Source organism: Phocoena phocoena, chromosome 10 (assembly GCF_963924675.1).
Source record: "Phocoena phocoena chromosome 10, mPhoPho1.1, whole genome shotgun sequence".
Lineage (NCBI taxonomy): Eukaryota > Metazoa > Chordata > Mammalia > Artiodactyla > Phocoenidae > Phocoena > Phocoena phocoena.
In genome coordinates, this window is record NC_089228.1 from 65795247 (window position 1) to 65815797 (window position 20551).

At 41.3% G+C, this 20551-nt stretch overlaps 2 protein-coding genes across 3 annotated transcripts in view; one reads left to right on the forward strand and one right to left on the reverse strand.

Annotated features, from left to right (window-relative positions):
* Positions 1-792: 792 nt before the first annotated feature.
* Positions 793-7388, reverse strand: TAF11 (TATA-box binding protein associated factor 11). Of its 2 annotated transcripts, XM_065885563.1 has the most exons (5): positions 7114-7388; positions 4194-4342; positions 2568-2655; positions 2119-2215; positions 793-1450 (listed from the first exon to the last, which is right to left on the reverse strand). In XM_065885563.1, exons 1-5 carry the CDS (start codon positions 7282-7284, stop codon positions 1320-1322), a joined length of 636 nt encoding a protein of 211 aa, XP_065741635.1. In that variant the 5' UTR covers positions 7285-7388; the 3' UTR covers positions 793-1319. The 2 variants fall into 2 exon arrangements, with proteins under 2 accessions (XP_065741635.1, XP_065741637.1); XM_065885565.1 differs by lacking the exon at positions 2119-2215 and having other exon boundaries at positions 1394-1450; positions 7114-7284.
* Positions 7389-9106: 1718 nt separating this feature from the next.
* Positions 9107-20551, forward strand: part of ANKS1A (ankyrin repeat and sterile alpha motif domain containing 1A) — a 186296-nt gene continuing 174851 nt past the window's right edge. Inside the window, exon 1 of the mRNA XM_065885950.1 lies at positions 9107-9300. Within this exon, the coding sequence (XP_065742022.1) occupies positions 9107-9300 (194 nt within the window). The remainder of the gene's footprint in view (positions 9301-20551) is intronic.

Below are 20551 nucleotides of genomic sequence, written 5' to 3' on the forward strand. Positions count from 1 at the left end.
AAAGCTCCCTCTGAGAGTTAAGAGATCTGTTTTTGTTTCTCCCTTCAATATATTAGTTTTTGGTCAAGATTTAGCCTGAGTCTTACAGCATTTCTTTGTGGAATACACTACTGAAGTGTCTTCTCCATTGGCTAACTACATGTTTAAAGCCGTGAGTTTTAACGTAAGATACTAAAATTCGTATTTGCCCAACTTTGTGTGTCCAAGCTGTTTCCCCCACTCAGGGTGCTAAACAGAATTGGAATCTTTACTAGGACATGCTCAGGAAAGCTTCAAAAGAGAACAGCTTCAAAACCCCTCTCCTTATGACACCAAATGATTGAGAGGAAAGAATTCTTGGAGATTGCCAATTATATTACAGTAGCCTTATTACTGCTAATCACTGTCAATAAAAGGTCACTCCATTCCCCTCTACGTGAGGAAAACAATGAGAATGTATCCAATGAACTGGAATATTGGTCAGTATTGGGAAATATTAATGTTGCAGTATCTCATCAAACCTTGAGTGTACTGGTTCTGTGAACCACTTGAAAAAAGCAAATTAAACTTATTAAACAGTATTGGTTCTGGTATATCTGTTTATAGCAATTGAAACATACGGGTTTTTACATTGTTTTTAAGTACTTTAAGTACTCTTTTATGAGGTAAAATTTTATTGGTTCTGGTAGGAAATGGGGAAGGCTCAAATTTTCACAAAAAAGCCAAGACCAGTTTTATTCTGACACCAAAAAAGAACGATGAACTTCTCCCCACCACTCCAACCTGCTAGACAGAAAATGAATGCAAACATAGCAAGTTGGAAAACAGTTTAATGATCACTCACCAAAATGTTTACAAGGACAGACTATTCCACTACTCCTGCTGTCACCGTGTCCTTCACGGTAGAGTATCACAAGTCAAAAGTTTCTGATTGTTTCATTTACTTAAAACCAAATGTAAGAAACAACCTAAGTCATTGCAACTTCAGGCTTCAATGTGAAACCGTCAAACCGTCTTGGAAGGGTTTTCTTTCTGAAAGCAGCATTCCTGTCCAGAAGATGCTTAAGGTTCATCAACCAACCTTTCTTCTTCCAACTATCCAGTAATAGTTAAATGCCTCAGAATGCCCTCAGAGGTCCCAAGATTTAGTCAAGGCAAGTATGAAACAGGCTGCATGCCTTCAAGGTATAATGAATATGAGCGTTTTGAGGAAGAGATTAAAGCATCATGGAATCCTTCGAGGACTGAGATACTAAAGCACCAGTGCAGAGAGTCTCATGCAATAGGAAGTCTGGAATGAGTACTTCTTCCTTCAGTACCAGGCCCTTCTAGACTGTGGTTTAGAAGAAGATGATTTTTTTGTGCTTCGAGTTGGGAATTTGCCCCTTCGACTTCAGCCTCCGAACAGCCTCCCTCATATGTTTGGGTTGTAGCGGTGGCATTTCTCCCCACTTCTCACACACATCCAGTGCTAAACAGAGGGCAAGGAGAGAGTTTCATTATCACACAAGAGCTTATGTATTACAATCCTTTTGAGTCCTGTAATTCTCATTAACTCTCTTAAGCTTGCTAAAGAAATAAACCAACACATTTTCCCTTCTTAAGAGAATGCTATAAAATGTATCATGTTAGCTTTAGTATATCCCACATCAGGTATTATCATAGGCAACAGTTTAAAACATATCTTCTCCTTAAAAGAATAGGTATTTCACCAGCTAGAAATTAGCAGTGGGCAGCAGCCAGGTTCTTTACTTGATGGACAGGGGGCAGTTCCCAGGGATCATAACATCAGGGACAACTACTCACCATACCACACTGGTCAGCCCCAGTGACTGCTTTTTTTTGTACCTTTACTTTTGGCAGCAGAAATGAGCAAACTCCATTGGAGGAAAATACAGAGTCTGCTTCTGTCACCCTGGGCTGAGGACAGGAATCAGGAGGGCAGATTTCCTAGGTGTTTCCAGGCCTTCCAGTATTGAAATTTTCAAGGAATAATGTTCATGCTCTCTTGAATGCAAGGCTCCCTTTATAGTGTAAATGGAAACCACCACTGGTGCCTTAATAAGTCCCTCACTATAGATATTCTTGGAAATAAGACCACGACAGGCTCAATCCAGTATTTAGACCAACACCACTCACCTTCTTCTACCACCTCCCCGACGAAAACTTTGGAAATACCAGACATAGCAATAACAACATTCTGAGACACAGAGGTACCAGTGATGGACTGGATCAGCTTGAAAGAAGGACAAAAGACTGTGATTAAGGTAGTCAAGGATTGGCTTTGGAACATAGTACCCATAAGAGCTCTGCACTGAAAGAGTTCACTAAAGGCTGGATCTGAAATTGACACCAGTAAAACAAAAGGATTCAGGTGTATAATGGCCTATTCTATTTGTTGAGACCCTATCCCTAGAATACAAAATTACAACTGGTCAGATTATTGAGGGGCATGCTATTTTTATTTCCCTGCCTAAATGTTCCACCAACTTGCCTAACACCTCACTTCAAAATGCCAATGGATACAGCTCTTGAGTCTCATTCAGTTCTCATAGCTCATGGAAATGAGTGTGGTAGTCCATCCTTACCCTTTTAATGGCTGCCTTAGGGAAAGCTGACCGGCGATACATTTCATAACGGTTCAGCTGCTCCTCAGAAAAAGAAGAAACCAGGATTCTAGACAAAGATTCAGATAATTAAGTTCACTTATAAGAATGGATACTTAAGATGTATATTATTATGTCAATAAAAGCAAGTCTCAGATATTTAAAAAATAAATTTTTCAAGGGATCAATAGTATTAGGCTTAGTGTTTATGAGGAATGAAGAGAAAGCATCTCTACTCTTACGGAACTTGACAATAAGTGAAATACGAGTTCCTTTCTTACTTCACTAAGAACAAAAACAACAATGTTGGGTCATTGAATCACACTATACAGGTTATGTTTTCAGCATTAGGCTCTCTCTCCCCATAAGGCTACCTCACTACACTTCACATTAAAGATAAAAATTTAATATGAAAATTTATATTCAAACCAGTAGTTTCCAACATTAACAGATTAAGGGGAAATTTTATAAAATATATGGAAAAGGGTTAATAATCTTAAAATATAGTTAAATTTTCAAATAAATTAAAAGATGGCCATACCAATTTTAGAAAATGAGCAAAGGAAGTGAATAGGAAATTTATAAAATATACCAATGGCCAATATATAGAGAGGAAAAAAATTAAGCTTCAGTATTAACTAAAGAAATTAAAATGATGAACTAAAGAAAGATTAACATTTTTCATAAAACAGATAAAGAAGTATTAAAAAGCATGATATTAGTGAGGATGGGAGGACACAAACTCATACATGCTGGTAGACTGTGAGGTGGAACAACCTTTTTGGAGAATCTGGAAATACAAATGAAAATCCTTTGAAAATGTTCATACTGTTTAAACTATCAATTACCTTCTAGGAGTTTATTTTAGGAAGTAAATGGACAAGTATGCAAAGATGTGCTCAAAGATGTTGATCATCATGTCAAAAGAGGAGAAAAAAAAACCAGAACTACAGAAATAGATTACATCATAGTTCATCCACATAATGGAATACAATGCGGCCATTAAAAATGATGATTTATGGGCATATTTACTGACATGAAAATATTTAGCTATATACTGATATATCAAACATTAAAGAATATATCTGAAAAGGTATATACCCAAATATATACCCTGGGTAAACTCTGGGTGGTGGATTTATAAGTAATTATTTTTTCTATTTTTCTGTATTTTCTGAATTATTTGCAATGAACCCATACCATTTTTACAATCAGAAAACATAATGAATCTATTTCCATTTTGAAGAAAATTATGACCTAGATGTATAATTAATGACATGGAAAACATTTACCATATATAATGTAGAAAACAGGTTACAAACAGTCTTTAACATCTTTGAAATTTTTAATTTAATTTATAGATTTATATGTGTAAAGAAAATATCTTGGTGAATATACATCAAAATATTAACAGTGTTTATTTTGGTGGTATGGTGATATTTTTCTTTTTACTTATATTTTCTATACCATAACATAATAAAATATTAAGTGCTTTATTTTCTTTTGAGTTTAAAAAAGAAAAAAAAAATTTAAGGACAAGAAAAATGTATTAACTTTGTGTGGTCAGGTTAGAGCCTTGAAACGGGAAAGATCAGAAAAGTGACTTACTGCATCTTTTGAATCTCATCTTCATCCACTTTCTGCTTCTTCTCTTTCTTTTCTTTGGTATCTATTTTCAGTTTTTTGGCTGCAGGAGTAAGTAATGATGAGTCTTCCCTTTCAACTGCTGTTAAATCTGAGATATCCTGACTCTTGAGCTAAGAAGACAAAAGAAACCCTTTATATATTTGGTCTACTTCCCAGACTTGGGTAAGGTAAGAAGACATCATTTCTCATTACAACACAACAAATCCATTTATTTCTGTAGTTTTTGGTTCCAGGCATTGGCTGTACCATCAAATATAAGCTACCCTGTCTCTCCTAAAGGAGTTTTCAGCCCAGCTGTGGAAAGAAAACCTACTAAATAGTCCAGTTTTCCAGGTTAGCTATGATCCTAGTTCCAGTTATCTGTTTACAAGGGCAATGTAGTGCCAAGGATCATGAAAACCACTCTCCCCCTGATCCTCTTCTCCTGACCTCATTCTTTAGAGGGGATGTCATAAAAGTCCTCTCCACCCAGCCAGCTCTTCTTCGTCTAAATCTATAGATCTCTTTACTGATGATGATTCCATGTGGAAAGAATATTAAAAAGGAGGCACCTTCTCATCAAAGCAGTGTTTTTTTGAATTTGGGACTTTGAAGTGAGCTTCTCCCACATGTAGGGCTCTTTTCTTCCTATCTTTCAATACCACTGTATCATGCAAATATTTACTTCCCATTACTAGACTGATAACTTTATTTATTCTTTAGTTCTTTTAATTAATTTATTTTTGGATGCATTGGGTCTTTGTTGCTGTGTGCGTTCTTTCTCTCGTTGCAGCAATTGGGGGCTACTCCTTGTTGCGGTGAACGGGTTTCTCATTGCAGTGGCTTCTCTTGTTGCGGAGCACGGGCTCTAGGCACGCGGGCTTAGTAGTTGTGGCTCGCGGGCTCTAGAGTGCAGGCTCAGTAGCTGTGGCACATGGGCTTAGTTCCTCCGCGGCATGTGGGATCTTTCCGGACCAGGGCTCGAACCCGTGTCCCCTGCATTGGCAGGCGGATTCTTAACCACTGCGCCAACAGGGAAGCCCCTAGACTGACAACTTTTTGAAGATAGGTTTGTCTCTTATTTATCTCTCCTCACATAAATATTTACCATTGTTTTACTCATACTAGATGTTTAATATCTGTTTAATAATGACCAAAAAAATCCAAACTTCATCCCCTCCAACAATATAGAATCTAAGGATACAACAAACCTCATTAATGAGATTTAACTTCTGTTTCCTTAAAGAAAAGCTCACATTTAAACTCATACAGGAATATGAGAAGTACGTTGAGAGCGAAGGCAGTAAATCTTTAACAACCTTTTCAACTTCTTCTCTAGTTACTGATATATACAAATTTTCTAACTTCTCTGTGCTTCAATTTTGGTGATTTATATTATCCTTAAAAATGAGCCATTTTTCTTGAAGTTTCAAAATTACTTGTTCTAAACTTGAACATCAAATTTTCTTAAAGCTTAAAGATCTCCGTATCAGTGCCTATAGCCCTTTCTTATTTCATAATGTTGTACATTTACATTTCAAATAACCAGGTCTTAATTTTATTGTTTATGTTTTTAAAGCACTAATTCATTGACATCTACTTTCATCCTGATTAATTCCTTGCTCCTACATTCTTCTGGTTTATTTTGTTCTTTTTCTGGTTTCTTGAGCTGGGTGCTTATTTTCAGTATCTCTTGTTTGTTAGTAAAAATATGTAAGGTTATGAATTTTTCTTTAAATAAAGTTTTGGTCAAATCCCATTGGATTTGACATGGCATTCTCTTTGTTAATTTCTTTAATCCAAAGGCTATTTAGAAGCTAGTTTAAAATGTCCAGGTGTTAGTTTTTTGGAGGGAGTGGGAGTGGGAGAAATTTTTGTTTTTAATTTCAGGTTCTATTGCACTGTACTAACAGAATATGATCTGTTATGATTTCTGCTTTTAAGAATTTATGCTTTTCTTTGTGGTCTGGTATATGATCAATTTAAAAAAGTGTTTCACAAGCATCAGAAATTTTTTTAATCTTCTAGGTGCAAATTTCTGTATGTAGTGAGCTTTTTACTGGACTAAGCTAATTATTACTTAAATCCTTTCTGTCCTTGAGATCTGTTTTAAAAGTTCCTTCTTAAAGTAGTTTTGTCACATTTTTCTTTTTCTGAAAGTTCTTAACTTTATATATTTTGATACAACTTTATGCTCTGAAAGGCTGTTTCCATTTAATTCAGTGTCTTCACCCATGCTCTCACACTTACATTCAAACAGGAATTATAGCTCTAAGACCCCAAGATTCTACCTTTAGAAATGGAACCTAGAGAACGCTGAGATTCTAGTATCCTGACTGATGCTCAGCGGAGCAACACTGCTGAACTCTTGGGATGGCACAATTGATAGGTTTGGTGCTATAAAGACCCTTGGACATTAGCACCCAGGTCACTGGTAGCAGTGAAATGTCCGAAGAGAATAAGAACGTGACAAAATTAGTAACTACCTCAAAGTCTCCCTTTGACGACTCCGCAGCCTATAATGACAAAGTTACACTTAAGCAATATCTAAGAAACCATATTGGGGTGAAAGTGGTACTAGGAATCCTGGGTTCTAGCTTTTGCCCTAAGTTTCAGTGTTGATTGGCATTGACCTCAATTTCCTCACCAGGAAAACCAAGAGGCAATTTGAAATTCCCTTAGAAGTAGCTTTAACGCCTAAGGGCAGGGATTAAAAATACTGACCCAGTGCTTGGGTCTCTGGAACTGAACCGGCTCTGAAGGTTTTGTCTCCTCTCTCCCCCCAACCCCGCGATGGCAGATCCAAAGGGTCACTATCTTAGCTTGGGAGGGACCAACCAAGAAGCCTGTCAAGCAGCCAGTGACACAACTCCTCCGGCCTCATCAACACATCTCTCCCTACCTCGCCTTCTTCAGCCGAGGCCTCTTTCAATTCCCCATCTGCATCTCCGTCAGTTTCCTCCGGGATTCCGTCCGCGTCAGTAACCCCCGGGCTTCCAGGAGCAGCGGCCGTCTCATCTGACTCCCCTGTCTCTCCACCTTTTTCCGTGGGCGACTCGCAGGCATTATCCATGGCGGCGAGAAGAAGATGGGAGAGGAGATCGCGATGCTGTCAGACTCAGGAGCTCGGAACTCCGCGCAGCACCGCAGCCCAGGAGCTTACTTCCTGTCGTCGCGCTGCTATGACATCACCCATACCGCTCCTCCGCGGGGTCATTTAGAGGCGCGCCTAGAGGACTTAAGGGATCCGATTTACTTCTGATTTGGTGGCGGTGGGGAGAGGGAAAATTGAGGGCACGAAAATCAGTTTGTGGATTTTCCACCTTGGGAAACCAGCATTTGTAAAGGAGAGCTTTGTTGTTTACTGAAGGGCTTCTTTTTCCTTTCCGTCTTTCTCAAAACGCAGTGTCAGTGAACTCCGTCCTTAATCCGCTTTCCTCAGAGTAAAGTTTGGGGACAGGAGAAAACTCAATTCCCGTTGTTCGCCCTTGTTGTGGGATGCGGCTACCGGGCAAACGCAGGCAGGAACTCAACCTCTTACAGTTCAATTGGACAGAGACCTCGGGCTTGTGTTAACATTGAATTGCCAGCATTTCTCTTCCGTTCCTCAAGCACCTAAAAAGAAAGAAAATAGTCATACAGCTTGAACAGAATTTAAACAATGCAGTATTAACTCCACAACTACTGAGCGTCTACTTCGAGCCAGGAACAGCCCTAGCACCACAAACAAAAAACAGGCGGATTCTACACAATTGTATGATTTTCCCAATTCACGAGGACTCAAGATTGGGGTCGGTTTTACAAATCTGACTTTTAATGTCACTTTGGTTAATGTCATCAAAAGTAAGAGGAGGGCTTCCCTGATGGCGCAGTGGTTGAGAGTCCGCCTGTTGATGCAGGGGACACGGGTTCCTGACCCGGTCCGGGAGGATCCCATATGCCGCGGAGCGGCTGGGCCCGTGAGCCATGGCCGCTGAGCCTGCGCGTCCGGAGCCTGTGTCCGCAACGGGAGAGGCCACATCAGTGAGAAGCCAGCGTACCGCAAAAAAAAAAAAAAAAAGTAAGAGGAAATAGGGGCTTCCCTGGCGGTCCAGTGGTTAGAACTCCGCACTTGCACTGCAAGAGGGGCGGGTTCGATCTCTGATCCAGGAACTAGGATCCCGCATGCCTCGGGGGCGGCTTAAAAAAAAAAAAAATAAGGGGAAACAAATCCTACTGGGAGGGAGATATTTCCTTTGAGTGTTTCGCTTTAACGAGCCATTTCAGGGATTGGGAGCATGAAGTGAGGATATTTCCCTTTTAAAATTTTTCTCTCTTTCTTCATTGCGGTACGGAGGGGGGCATTTTACTCACGTCTTTATCACTAGATTCCCACACCCATTACATATTTATGTGTTCAGAAGGAATGGCCTTGGAAATGTAGTTGCGCGTTACCATATTCCTCTCTTTGTTTCTACACGCCTGGATGAATTACCGTATTTTGTGTCCTGCGAGCTCCCAAAACCTTTGGAAAAGGAGCGCACTTCGGGAGGCGCAGACAGGTGAACCACGTTTTTTCCCTTCCACTTATACAGCGGGTGACCCTGCGACGCTCTCCTCTTGACCTGGGAGGCCTATCTCTGCGCAGCGGGGTGCACTTGGCGCAGATCACAACCACCTGCTCCCGCTCGCTGAGCCCCGCCCAGCTAGGTGGGCAAGGGGGCGGGGCTAGGGGGCGCTCTGACGCGTGACGCCGGATCCCGGAAGTGACGCGCTCCTGGGGGAAAAGGCGGGGGGAGGGGGGTGGTGTCCCGGCCGGTTTGGGGGGCGCGTTGCCCGGAGACCGAAAGTTTGCGAGCCAGAACAGGCTTGGCGGCGGCCCCGGAAAGGGGGTCCAGGGGGCGGCGGCCCTGGGGATGGGGAAGGAGCAGGAGCTGCTGGAGGCGGCCCGCACCGGACACCTCCCGGCCGTGGAGAAGCTGCTGTCCGGGAAGCGGCTCTCCTCAGGCTTCGGGGGCGGCGGCAGCGGGGGCTCAGGGGGAGGCGGCGGCGGCGGCGGCGGCGGCGGTGGTCTCGGCTCCTCGAGCCATCCCCTCTCCAGCCTGCTCAGGTGGGTAACGCTACGGGGCTGGGCAGCTGCCTGGAGACCCCCCTTCCCCTTCCCGTCTCCTGGGTCCCCAGAGAGATCGGGGCTCCGGAGGCCCTGGTGGGGTGGGTTTGCGGGGTGCCCTGGGGCGAGGGCAGGCGGCCCAAGGGGCGAGGGTCGCCGGTGCGGGTCCGCGCGGCGTCAGGCTCTCCTCGTCTCGCCTAACCCGGCAGCGAAGAATGGTGGGAGTGCCCAGGTGGCAGCCTCCGCCGCATGGCACAGCCGGGTTTCACCCTCGCCCGCTGTTGGGTGCCAGCTGTTGTATCTCACAAGCCACTTTAGAGCAGAAAATAGGTATATTTTAAATCTCCCTCATCTCCTGCAGAAACTCCCACGCCTTGCAGAATCTCGCGGTTCCCTTGGAGGAAATTCTCTTGATTCCCTTCTTTTGGGAACTTGGAACCTTCCACCAGGCTCTGCAGGACGTGGCTTTTGTTGTTTATATTAAAATTGCCTCTGGGTTTATCACGCTCAAAGTGTTCTTCTTTGAGCCCCTCTTGTGCTTGAAGCTTCCATTCTGGTTCCTTATAGTGAATCTCATTGGATTAGTCTGTTAAGTGGCATATGCAGGGTTCATCAGGGGGTTTATTCATCAAAAAATAAAGCTTTAGAAAGACTTGTTTAGGAAGCTGAGGGGTGCTTTAAACTTTTCCAAGGTCTGTTGTTAAAATAAACACTTGAATCTGGAGCTGTAGGGATTGAGAGAAAAAGGTCGTTTTTATGTGGCTTGGAGGGGGGATTGTAGGTGCTTTGTCAGTGTGAGTAAAATGTGTTGTTTCAGCAGCACTTTCATAGCCGGTTTTCTTTTCCTTCCTTGTTCTTTTGAGGTTTTTAAGAAGTGGAAGTTCATTTAGAAATGGCTTCATTCGCTTTTGTTCCCCATTAGTTTATGTAACTTCAATTTGAGTGAGCTTGGACCAAAAAAGCCCAAGGCTCTAATAAATTGTTAGGTATTAAGCACTGAGTGCAAACCCAGGTCTATACAGGAAGATATTAAAAAGCAGTCTAAGAGAACTCTCCCAGGGGGTTCTTTTGGGGAGGCAAAAACCAGTACCATTTGCGGCAATTTCCAGCCCCTAGAACAATGCTGTCACATAGTTAGTACTCAGGATTTGTTGAATAAATAAAAGTATCAATTAGGAAATGATACATTTCTACGTAAACTGATGGTGGTACTCACTGTTAGTAGTTCAGAGAAATGAGACATCACTGTGGGATGAGATGGAGATCAGGGCTTCCAGGAGGAGGGGGACTTCAGCTGAATTTGCAGGATGTGAGGATTTGGGTAGGTGAAGTACTATGAGAGCGTTCCAAGTGGGCACACCATGATCGGGGCACTGAGGTGGGAAAGGAGACTTATTTGGTGCCAGTGGGTCACTAGAAGAACTTTCTGTCTGGAGCCTTAAGAGGTTGGGTGTGATAAAAAGAAATAATAATAATGGATGGCTATACTTCCATCTTTCAGAGTGACTTAGTCTTTATGTTTATATTCCCAGTTCCTATATCAGTGCCTGACACAGGTGTTCAATAAATGTACTTCGAATGCATAAATTGGGTTTTGAATCTTACCTGGATTACTTTGATATTCCTGCACTTCTGATGTCTGAGAGATGAGAGAAAGACCATATGGGTTTGGAGGTGCCTGTCTCTAATGAGCTGAATGCTACAGCATTTGTCTGTTTGCCAGAGATACCTTACCCGCCCCCCCCCCAACTACCTTGTAGTTAAGCAAGACTAGAAAATCTTTGTTGATTTTCTTTTTTTTTTTACTTTGGGCCTCATGTTAATATGTCCAGTCTCTGTCATAAAGGGTGGATGTTGTCTCCACTCCCTTGTGTAAGAGAGCTGACTCCTTCTGACTTGCTCCTGTATCTGTTGTCGAGATGGTATACGGCCTCAGAGCTGCCCCGGTCTCTCATCCCTGTGACTCCTAGGGGCAGGGAGGATCTGCAGGCGCTAGTTACACTAGGTATGTCATTAATTAGAGGTGACTCTGATTAAACCTAGTGAAAGATTTCTGAGAAAATGAAACCATGCATTTAGATAATCCCTAGGTCAGCATATCCTCCCTTTTTAGGTTTGGAAATAGTAGAGGGTAGGTCTCCTATGCCCACACAGCCCACCTCAAGGACCCTGGGTTATTTAATGAGAGCTGTGGAATCGTAGCTTCAGATTTGGCCCCTGCATTAGCTGCCATATCCTACCCCACTAGTATTGTCAATTGCAGCCTACATTTGTCCAGCTGTTTGGAGTGACCAAGTCAAGCAGGCAGGAATAGGAGCTTACAGCTGCAGTGGATATAAATGTTCTGGATCACAAGTATGTTTGTCTACTCATATGTTTATGACCCAACCCACCCCCCACCCCCATTCTACAAAGGCTTTGTGCTTATTCTTAAGCTACAAAATGCCTCCTGTCTCACCCATCCCTTTTCTCTTATACTGCTTGGGCTTAGGTCTTAACCTCTTAAAGCCCTCCCTGATGACCCTAATACACACAGATCTCTCAGGCTTCTACTTTGGAACCCATTATCTGTAGTGAACAGTAGTAGCACATCAACTCATACTTTGCTTGCCTAGATTTCACAGTTTATTGCTTTATATATAGTAACCCTCACCAATTGAGAACATACCTGCTGAGGATCAGAAAGTCAGCAAAGAAGACTTCTACTAGGAAAAAAAGTGGTTATGAACTTCATGTCCTTCTGACCTTCACTTATTTACTGTATACTTATTCAGAAGCAGTATAGTATTACGCTTCAGACCACTTGTTCTGGAGTCAGACTGCCTGGATTCACATTTCGCTGCTACCACTGACTAGCTGCTTGACTTTCTGTGAATTACTCAACCACTCTGAGCCTCAATTTCTACATCTGTGAAATGGGGGGAATATTATCTGTTTTATAGGTATTGTCTTACATAATGTGTGGAAGAAGCTCACCACAGTTTCTGGCACATTGTAAGCGCTCACTGTTAGGCTTCCCCAGTTCCGTTGAGCACGTACAGTTTTGCCATGCTGTACCTGCCACGTGCAAAGTGCCATGCCAGACATGTCTTAAGTGCTGTTCTTTTACTCTTGGGTATCTGTTTTCCAAGCCACGGCAGATTAGAAATAGTAAATAAGGGAGAGGCCCTGCTCAGGCAGGCACACTAATGCCATTCACCCACCAAATGTTTACCCATCCTCTGCTTTGTGCTAGGCCAATTGTTAGATGCACTGCAAAATTTATCTCAGGCCTGGCACATAGTAGGTAGTCTGTCAAAATTAGTCCTCTCCCAATACAAGGTCTGTTCCCTTGTAGTGTTTATAGTAGTATGATATGTCTGTATGACAGATTGGCAAAATAAGAGAAAAAGCAATAAAAGGCTAGCATAATTTTTCCCACCGCCAGTAATTTGAGACTATTAACATAGATGAATATAGCCCTACACACCTTGTTAGGCCCCAAACATCACTGCACTATAGCTTAGTGCTGTAGTATCTGTTTATTGTGACTCTTAGCCAATCAAATAAAGATTAAACTACGTTCAGTATAGCTTGTTAATGAAAGTACAAAAAATTATAGTTTTCTGTCTAAAATGATTCAAATATAATATTTGTTATTTCAAAGGACAAGCAGTAGATTATCTAGAAAGCATAGTTATCTAAAATGCCTAATCCTACAGAGGTTCTGAATAGCATGGATTTTACTTTATATAATACTGTCTCATTTTCTAATTGTTGAATGGTTGCCTTTATTCTGTAGCTTGAGACAGGCTCTGTATTAAACTTTTTTTTTTTTTAAACATGGTATTTTTCAGCCCTGGGCACATAGTAGGGCACTCACATTTTCATGTGATGGAGAGTTTAATATGTTTATGGCTATAGTGAAACTACTGATTTTCAGGAAAGCAACTTCTGTTTGAGAATACAGTAAGATTTGGATTAAAAGTGTTCTAACAACTAAGGGAAGAAAGTTCTGAGGAAAGGAAAAGTTAAAAGAAAACAATTCATTAGCTTAAAACTATGAAGTGGATTATGAGCTAAATACTGATATGTGTCAATGTGAATGATGTAAAGTGAAATGCACTCCTGAGGTTCAGAAGCACAGAAAAACAGACCAAAGGTTGTAATTGAGGAATAGATTGTGTCATAGTCTAGGGAAGTTCTATACCTGATTTCTTTTTTTTTTTTTTTTTTGCGGTCTGCGGGCCTCTCACTGTTGTGGCCTCTCCCGTTGCGGAGCCCAGGCTCCGGACGCGCAGGCTCAGCGGCCATGGCTCATGGGCCCAGCTGCTCCATGGCATGTGGGATCCTCCCGGACCGGGGCACGAATCCGTGTCCCCTGCATCGGCAGGCGGACTCCCAACCACTGCACCACCAGGGAAGCCCTATATACCTGATTTCTTAAGCATGAGAAGAGTGAATAAGAAAAGAAGCCAAGGAGGCTTGCTGGAGAAATCTGAAAATTTATAGACAGTAGCAATAAATTTGACTATAAACTAGATTTTTACTCTACTGTGGGTGGTGGGGAGATTATTCAAAGACAGTCATGAATTTCCCAAAGATATGAAAAGGTTCTGAAATAAGGAATGAAGAATGGAAAGTTGTTTTTTTAAAAAAAATAATTTATTTATGGCTGTGTTGGGTCTTCGTTTCTGTGCGAGGGCTTTCTCTAGTTGTGGCAAGCGGGGGCCACTCTTAATCGCGGTGCGTGGGCCTCTCACTATTGCGGCCTCTCTTGTTGCGGAGCACAGGCTCCAGACGCGCAGTTTCAGTAATTGTGGCTCACGGGCCCAGTTGCTCCGCGGCATGTGGGATCTTCTCAGACCAGGGCTCGAACCCGTGTCCCCTGCATTGGCAGGCAGATTCTCAACCACTGCGCCACCAGGGAAGCCCGAAGAATGGAAAGTTTTGAAAATTGGATCCCATTTGAGGGACAATAACGGGTTCTCTCCAAATTCAGAAGATATGACAAAGTTATTCATTGTTTTAAAGAAGGAGGATTCCTGGGCTTCCCTGGTGGCGCAGTGCTTGAGAGTCCGCCTGCCGATGCAGGGGACACGGGTTCGTGCCCCAGTCCAGGAAGATTCCACATGCCGCGGAGCCGCTAGGCCCGTGAGCCATGGCCGCTGAGCCTGTGCTCCACAACGGGAGAGGCCACAACAGTGAGAGGCCCGTGTACCGCAAAAAAAAAAAAAAAAAAGAGGATTCCTGATGTTTATTTAAGGAATTCATACTTTAAAAAAAAAGAGTGATTACCCTAACCATTCTATTGAAATGGCCCCCAAGAATGGATGTGTAGCTTGGAAATTATAGTGACATGACAGCTTTTTCTCATGCTGACCCTTTTACTTTTGCCCTCCTACTGGGCTAGATTTCTTTTGAATGTGCCTATTTTGAGCAAGATGATTTTAACATCCTGAGGAGTGTAACACTGACCATGTAAGGATGTGGAATGGGAGGCCTTAGAAGCAGGAACTCATGGATTTGTGTGATCTAAGTTCCTGCTCTTCTAAGAGAATGCAAAAGCAAAACAACAACAAAAAAACACAACTATTTACTAGGATAGCAGTTTTCTGGATCTTCCACTAAACCTTCTTAATTCATTAAAAATGGTTTTTAAAGAACTTCTTAAAATACTTCTTTAAGTATAATTTTATTGGGATGGCAACCCTTTTCCTTTCATTTGGAATTGCTGTACATTTTTGCTTTCTCAAAAGCAGAATGTGGTCCCCCTGTTAAAAAATCAAAACAAAACAAAACAAAAAAGGTGGCATGCCTGGGAATGACTGCAGCATGGTTACTTTATATCTAAACGTCTAGAGCATGGCTAATGTTAAACTGGGTAAGGCATCTACTGGTAGTAAAAGATAATTTAACATAAGTTTAAGTCAGCGATCTCCCTTAATTCTCTGATTGAAGTTCAGTTTTGAAAAAAAATTTTAAAAAGAGAATCTATTTTATATATATATTTGTTTAGTTATATTTTGGCAGCACCGGGTCTTAGTTGCGGCATGCAGGATCTTCGTTGTGGCATGAGGGATCTTTTTTAGTTGCAGCATTGCAAACTCTTAGTTGCGGCATGCATGTAGGATCTAGTTCCCTGACCAGGGATTGAACCTGGGCCCCCTGCATTGGGAGCACGGAGTCTTACCCACTGGACCACCAGGGAAGTCCCTGAAGTTCAGTTTTGAGTGTCTTAGTTACAAAAATTAGAGACAGGAAACAGTGAAACAATCCTGTGAAGAATTTGGTTTGTATCTAGTCAGCTTCAACCTGTTCAGTTGTCCCGGGAGGTTCTGGTCCCAGTGAAAGTTGCATCTTTGGCCAGAAAAATCCCTTTGAAGGTTCTTCCCCCTACCCCTCACCCTCCTTGGTTTGTTCACCTCAAACAGCTATGAATTTTGTTTTGCAAAAGGAAGTCGAGGCTATTTCTGCCCTAGTCTTCAGTAGGGAAAGTAAATTACTGGGTTTTATAGCCCAGAGACACCAAGGAAGCCCCAAAAGTAGATAGTGGAGAGTTTGTTCTTGGAAATGTCAGGCTCTCCTGTGGGCAGGAACTGGGTCTCTTCTGGAGAGCCCTCAGAAAATGTTACCCACACCAATTTCCAAAAGATTACTGGGAGATTTTTTGTGGTATAGAAAATTATATTGTTACATTCATAGAACATTTTCAAATAACTTTGGTGTGGTTAGAGTTAATGGTAGTAATACTAGAAATTTTATGGTATGGCTTCATATTTATCCTTTCTCAGTAATTTGTAGATCAAGTTTGTTTAGTTTACAAATCAAAGAAGAGTTTTTAAAACGTCAGTTGTCTCTGCTTTAATTGTGATGTGCTTACCACTATTAAAAACAGTGGAGATGATCCAAGAAGCAGAACAGCCCTCTGGCTTACTTAACTGGTGAGAGTTTAGCATGGCTGCTAAGGGTCAGGCTCTGATCCATCTCTGCCTTGTGACTTAGGCAAGTTATGTAACCTCTCTGAGCATCTGTGTTTTCATATATATAATGGGCCTAGGATAGTACCTACCTCCTGAGGCAGCATCCCATGAGTTAAGATGTATAAGACACATAATGCCTGGCACATGCCAAGGGCTTGGTGAACCTGGGCTACTACAGTTATATGATGGGAGCCCAGTGCTCGCCACCTTTGATGAATCTGGAATGATAATCCTGTTTGTTAAGGACATGTGTTTTTTGTTTTTAATGTTCCCATTTAAAAATTTATAGTAATTGATAGCAGAGGCTCCCAACATTTTCAAATATGAGTCCCATTTTTAAAAGCCTAAAAATGGTAACGGTGGCAAAGTTACAAACTGATAAAGGTTCACAATCTGTTGTCTGAAATCTTGGGGTTTAGAATCCAGAATTTTGGGGGTGCTGGAGGGTGATACTGAGCTCCTACTGGGATCTGGGGCAGCACTCTGAAACATTAAATTTTGGAGTGAAACCTGTTAATATTCACACTAAATGGGATAAATATGAAGCAGCTCCATATCAGTTTTGCACCTAACCAAGTCTGCCGCTAACTTTCGAAAATTTATTTTCATAACTTTTTGGATTCCTGAATTGTAGACAAGGGATTATGGACTTCTGCCTTTATTATAGAAGAATTGCTAGACACATAAAAGCACAAAGAAAATAAAATCATCTATAGTTCTACCACCTAAAGAAATTAACTGTTGCTTTTTTTTTTTTTTTTTTTTTTTTTTTTTTGCGGTACGCGGGCCTCTCACTGTTGTGGTCGAGAATTCTCCCGTTGCAGAGCACAGGCTCCGGATGCGCAGGCCCAGCGGCCATGGCTCATGGGCCCAGCCGCTCCGCGGCATGTGGGATCCTCCTGGACCGGGGCACGAACCCGTGTCCCCTGCACCGGCAGGCAGACTCTCAACCACTGCGCCACCAGGGAAGCCCCAACTGTTGCAATTTTGGTGTATATACTTTGGTCTTTTTTCTATGCAAACTTTTTCTTCAAAACAGACAATGTTCTGTATGTACTTTGTCTCAAATTTCTCCTTGCTATATTGTGAACATTTTCCCCATCATTTTCTTTTGCCCTCAACCTCATTTTAAATGGGTAAGTGGTATTCCATAGTGTGTATGAACTGTAATTTATTTAACCCCTTCCCTACCATTAGACATGAGTTTGATTTTAGTTTTCTGCTGTTGGAACAACACTGTGATGTACATCCTTGTAGATGAGTTTGTGCGTGCTCGTGCTTATGACATTTTATATACTCAGTAGGATAGTAGATGTAATTTGAGTATTTAACCATTGCAAAAATCACATATGTGCAGTTGAATTTGAGGACTCACAATAATTCTAAGGCCCCTTACATCTCCTGGGTCCTTCTGATTGGAAAGTAATGTACTGATCTGTGGCTGCTAAATGCTACTTATATTTAGAAAGGTACCTTTGTGCAGGCACAGGATTTTTATTAGTCAGGTTGGGGCCTCTTGGGTCCTTCTTCAGAGGCAAAATGTTTAGAAGAGGGCCATTAATAATACAAATGCGTAGAGCAATATGCTTCGAGCAGAATGAGACAGAATCCATTTTGTTTTTGCCTTTTGTTGTTCTAGCTTTTATTGTGGGAAATTTCAAACATATAGCAGTCGAGAGAATAAAATAATGAATCCTCACATACCTTAAGTAACCATAAAACAATTATCAGCTTATGGCAAATTTTGTTTCTTTTTATCATCATCCCCCCCCAACTCAGTTATTTTGAAGAAAACCTATATATCATTTAAGTGTGTATCTCTAAAAGATAAGGACTCGTTAAAAAATATTAAAAATACCACTATCACACCTGAAAATGGCAGTTCCTTAAAACCATCAAGTGTTTAGTCAGTCAGGGTTCAAATTTTCCATATGGCCTAAAATATTGTATTATTTATTTTAAAATTTATTTTGGCCACTTGGCTTGTGGGATCTTAGTTCCCTGACCAGGGATTGAACCCAGGCCCTCAGAGAGTGTGGAGTCCTAACCACTGGACCACCAGGGAATTCCCCAAAATATTTTATTTTATATTTTATAGTTGGTTTGTTCAAATCTGTGTTCAAACAAGGTTCATACCTTGCATTTGGTTGGTATGTCTCATAAGTCTCTTTAAATCTGTGGCTTTCATCTCTGTCATTTTTTCATTCCAGTTTATTTGTTGAAGAAAAAAAGGTCATTTGCCCCATTTCCCAGAGTCTGGGTTTCACTGATTGCATCTCTGAAGTATCATTCAACATGTTCATCTGTCCCCTGTATTTCCTGTGGGCTGGAAATCAGATCTAGGCTTGGTCTGATTCAGGTTCAGATTTTCTGGCAGGATTTCTTTCTAGGGGATGTTGTGTACGTCCTTCTGTTTAGTCTTCTTTTTTGTGATGTCGGCAGCCATTGACGATCACGGTCTAAAGCCATGATTTAGAGTTTGCAAAATGGTGATTTTTCATTTCTATTTTACATTCTTCATTTATTAACTGGAATACTTTTTGGAGAGAAACTTTATAGACAAACCTCATGTTATTAACTACTTGGTTACCCTGAGGTAGAGTTTGTGTAGGAAAGATGGATTAAATGCTTGATTCTTTTCCCTTATTTACCAGTTTTCAGATCAAGTTGGTTTCCTAGTAGTCTTCAGACGTGTCCAATGAGTTTCTTATGAATAATCATTGTGAACTCGTACTTTTAAGCTTATTTGTGCTTCAGTAATAACCTTTCTAAAATGTGCTCTGAGACATTTAGACTGTGACAGTTTTACTTTACTATGTAGAGCAGTTGAACTGGTTTGTAATGAAGTGGTGTTGTTTGTATTAGTGTATTTTAATTGAGTGCTATTTCTACTCAGAGTCCTCCAGTTTGTGCTGGTTCTTCTGGTCACTTGCAAATCAAGGATTCTAATCTTCCAGAGTCTGGATTAGTTCAGATGGCTTTTAATTTTTTAAGTTTCCTGCTGGCCATACATGGCCCTATAGGTAACAAAGCCTTAAAAAGATACTCTAGAGACTTTAGAGACCAAATTTCTTTAGATTTTAATTATGGAAAACCCACTAAAAATGGTGTTTTCCCACCAGGTTTATGGGGTGGCTCTAGATAAGAATCTAGGTGTGTCAAGGTGAGTTGTGACTTATTCAGTCTCATATGTTACTCTGAATATGTTTCATGGTGTCACACTTTTTACATAAACATTGAAGAGTCAGTTGAATTGTCTTTCGTTAAGTATACTAAGCATAGGTCTGTCTCATTATTGACTCCTGAGCTATTGCATTCAGAGCTCCCACTCACAGGTCCGATTTTGAGTTCCTGTTCTGCCATCTGTATATTTTCTTTTCTTGGTTTGGAGCTCAACTATATATGAAAGTATTTCTTTTGTTTTATTTTATCCATTGGTTTTATGTGTTTGGAGTGGGGGTGGGAGGACTGGGTCAGGGTCCTTCTGCTTTGGCTCAGATTCCCCCCCTTGACCAGCCAGATGTACAAATGCTACACCTGTAGTGTCAATATAAAATTGATAAAAGCAGCACATGGAGCCACTTATTTGTTTCTTTTTGACAGTTGTTGGGACAGTAAGGGTTCTACTTCAGAGGGATCTTGGCCTCTATTAGGCAATGACAGCATCCAGCTCCATCTTACTCACTCCACAGCACTGTCATGTTGGGCTCTCAGATTCTTTAAAGAGCATTGTCATGAGTTAAGATGAAAAATGAAAACAAAAACAAGAGAAGAAATATGTTTGACTTTACTGAGAAAGGAAAATGTATCTTAAAACACTTGAGCTTCATAGTGCCAAGGAGTTCACACTGTCGAGTTGGATGGTGTGTAATTCTTGCAAGACCGAGGCTGTGCCTCTGCCTCCACGTGATGGGGTCTGTCCTCTGTCAGGGTTGCACGCTGGCTTATCCCTGCCAGTGAGGACTCGATGTGACTGGAAAAGCAGCTCCAAATGTATGTCCCACTAATAATAGTACTAGTAGTCAGCATTTATTGACCATTCACTGATACTGGATTAGTAGCCTTAATTTGGAGGGCATTATTAAGTGCTTGTCCTTACTAAGATTAAGAAAGTAAATTTTTTTATTATTGTCCCTCCTTTTATTGAATTTGTGACTTTCACCTTTGCTTGTGTATAGTCAGATCTCCTAATTACAATTCTTTTCAGTCATAGCGAAAGCTTAAAATCTCAGGGATTTTAATTTTCTTAATTAAAAAAAATTGGAAACTCTCTTCTTACCTGTGAAAAA

Coding starts and splice junctions, on each gene's coding strand:
- TAF11 (XM_065885563.1), bottom strand. CDS start 7,284: ATGGATAATGCCTGCGAGTCGCCCACGGAAAAAGGTGGAGAGACAGGG. Junction 2,656..4,193: donor GATGAGATTCAAAAGATGCA/GTAAGTCACTTT, acceptor ATCTTTGTCTAG/AATCCTGGTTTCTTCTTTTT. Junction 2,216..2,567: donor CTAAGGCAGCCATTAAAAGG/GTAAGGATGGAC, acceptor CCTTCTTTCAAG/CTGATCCAGTCCATCACTGG.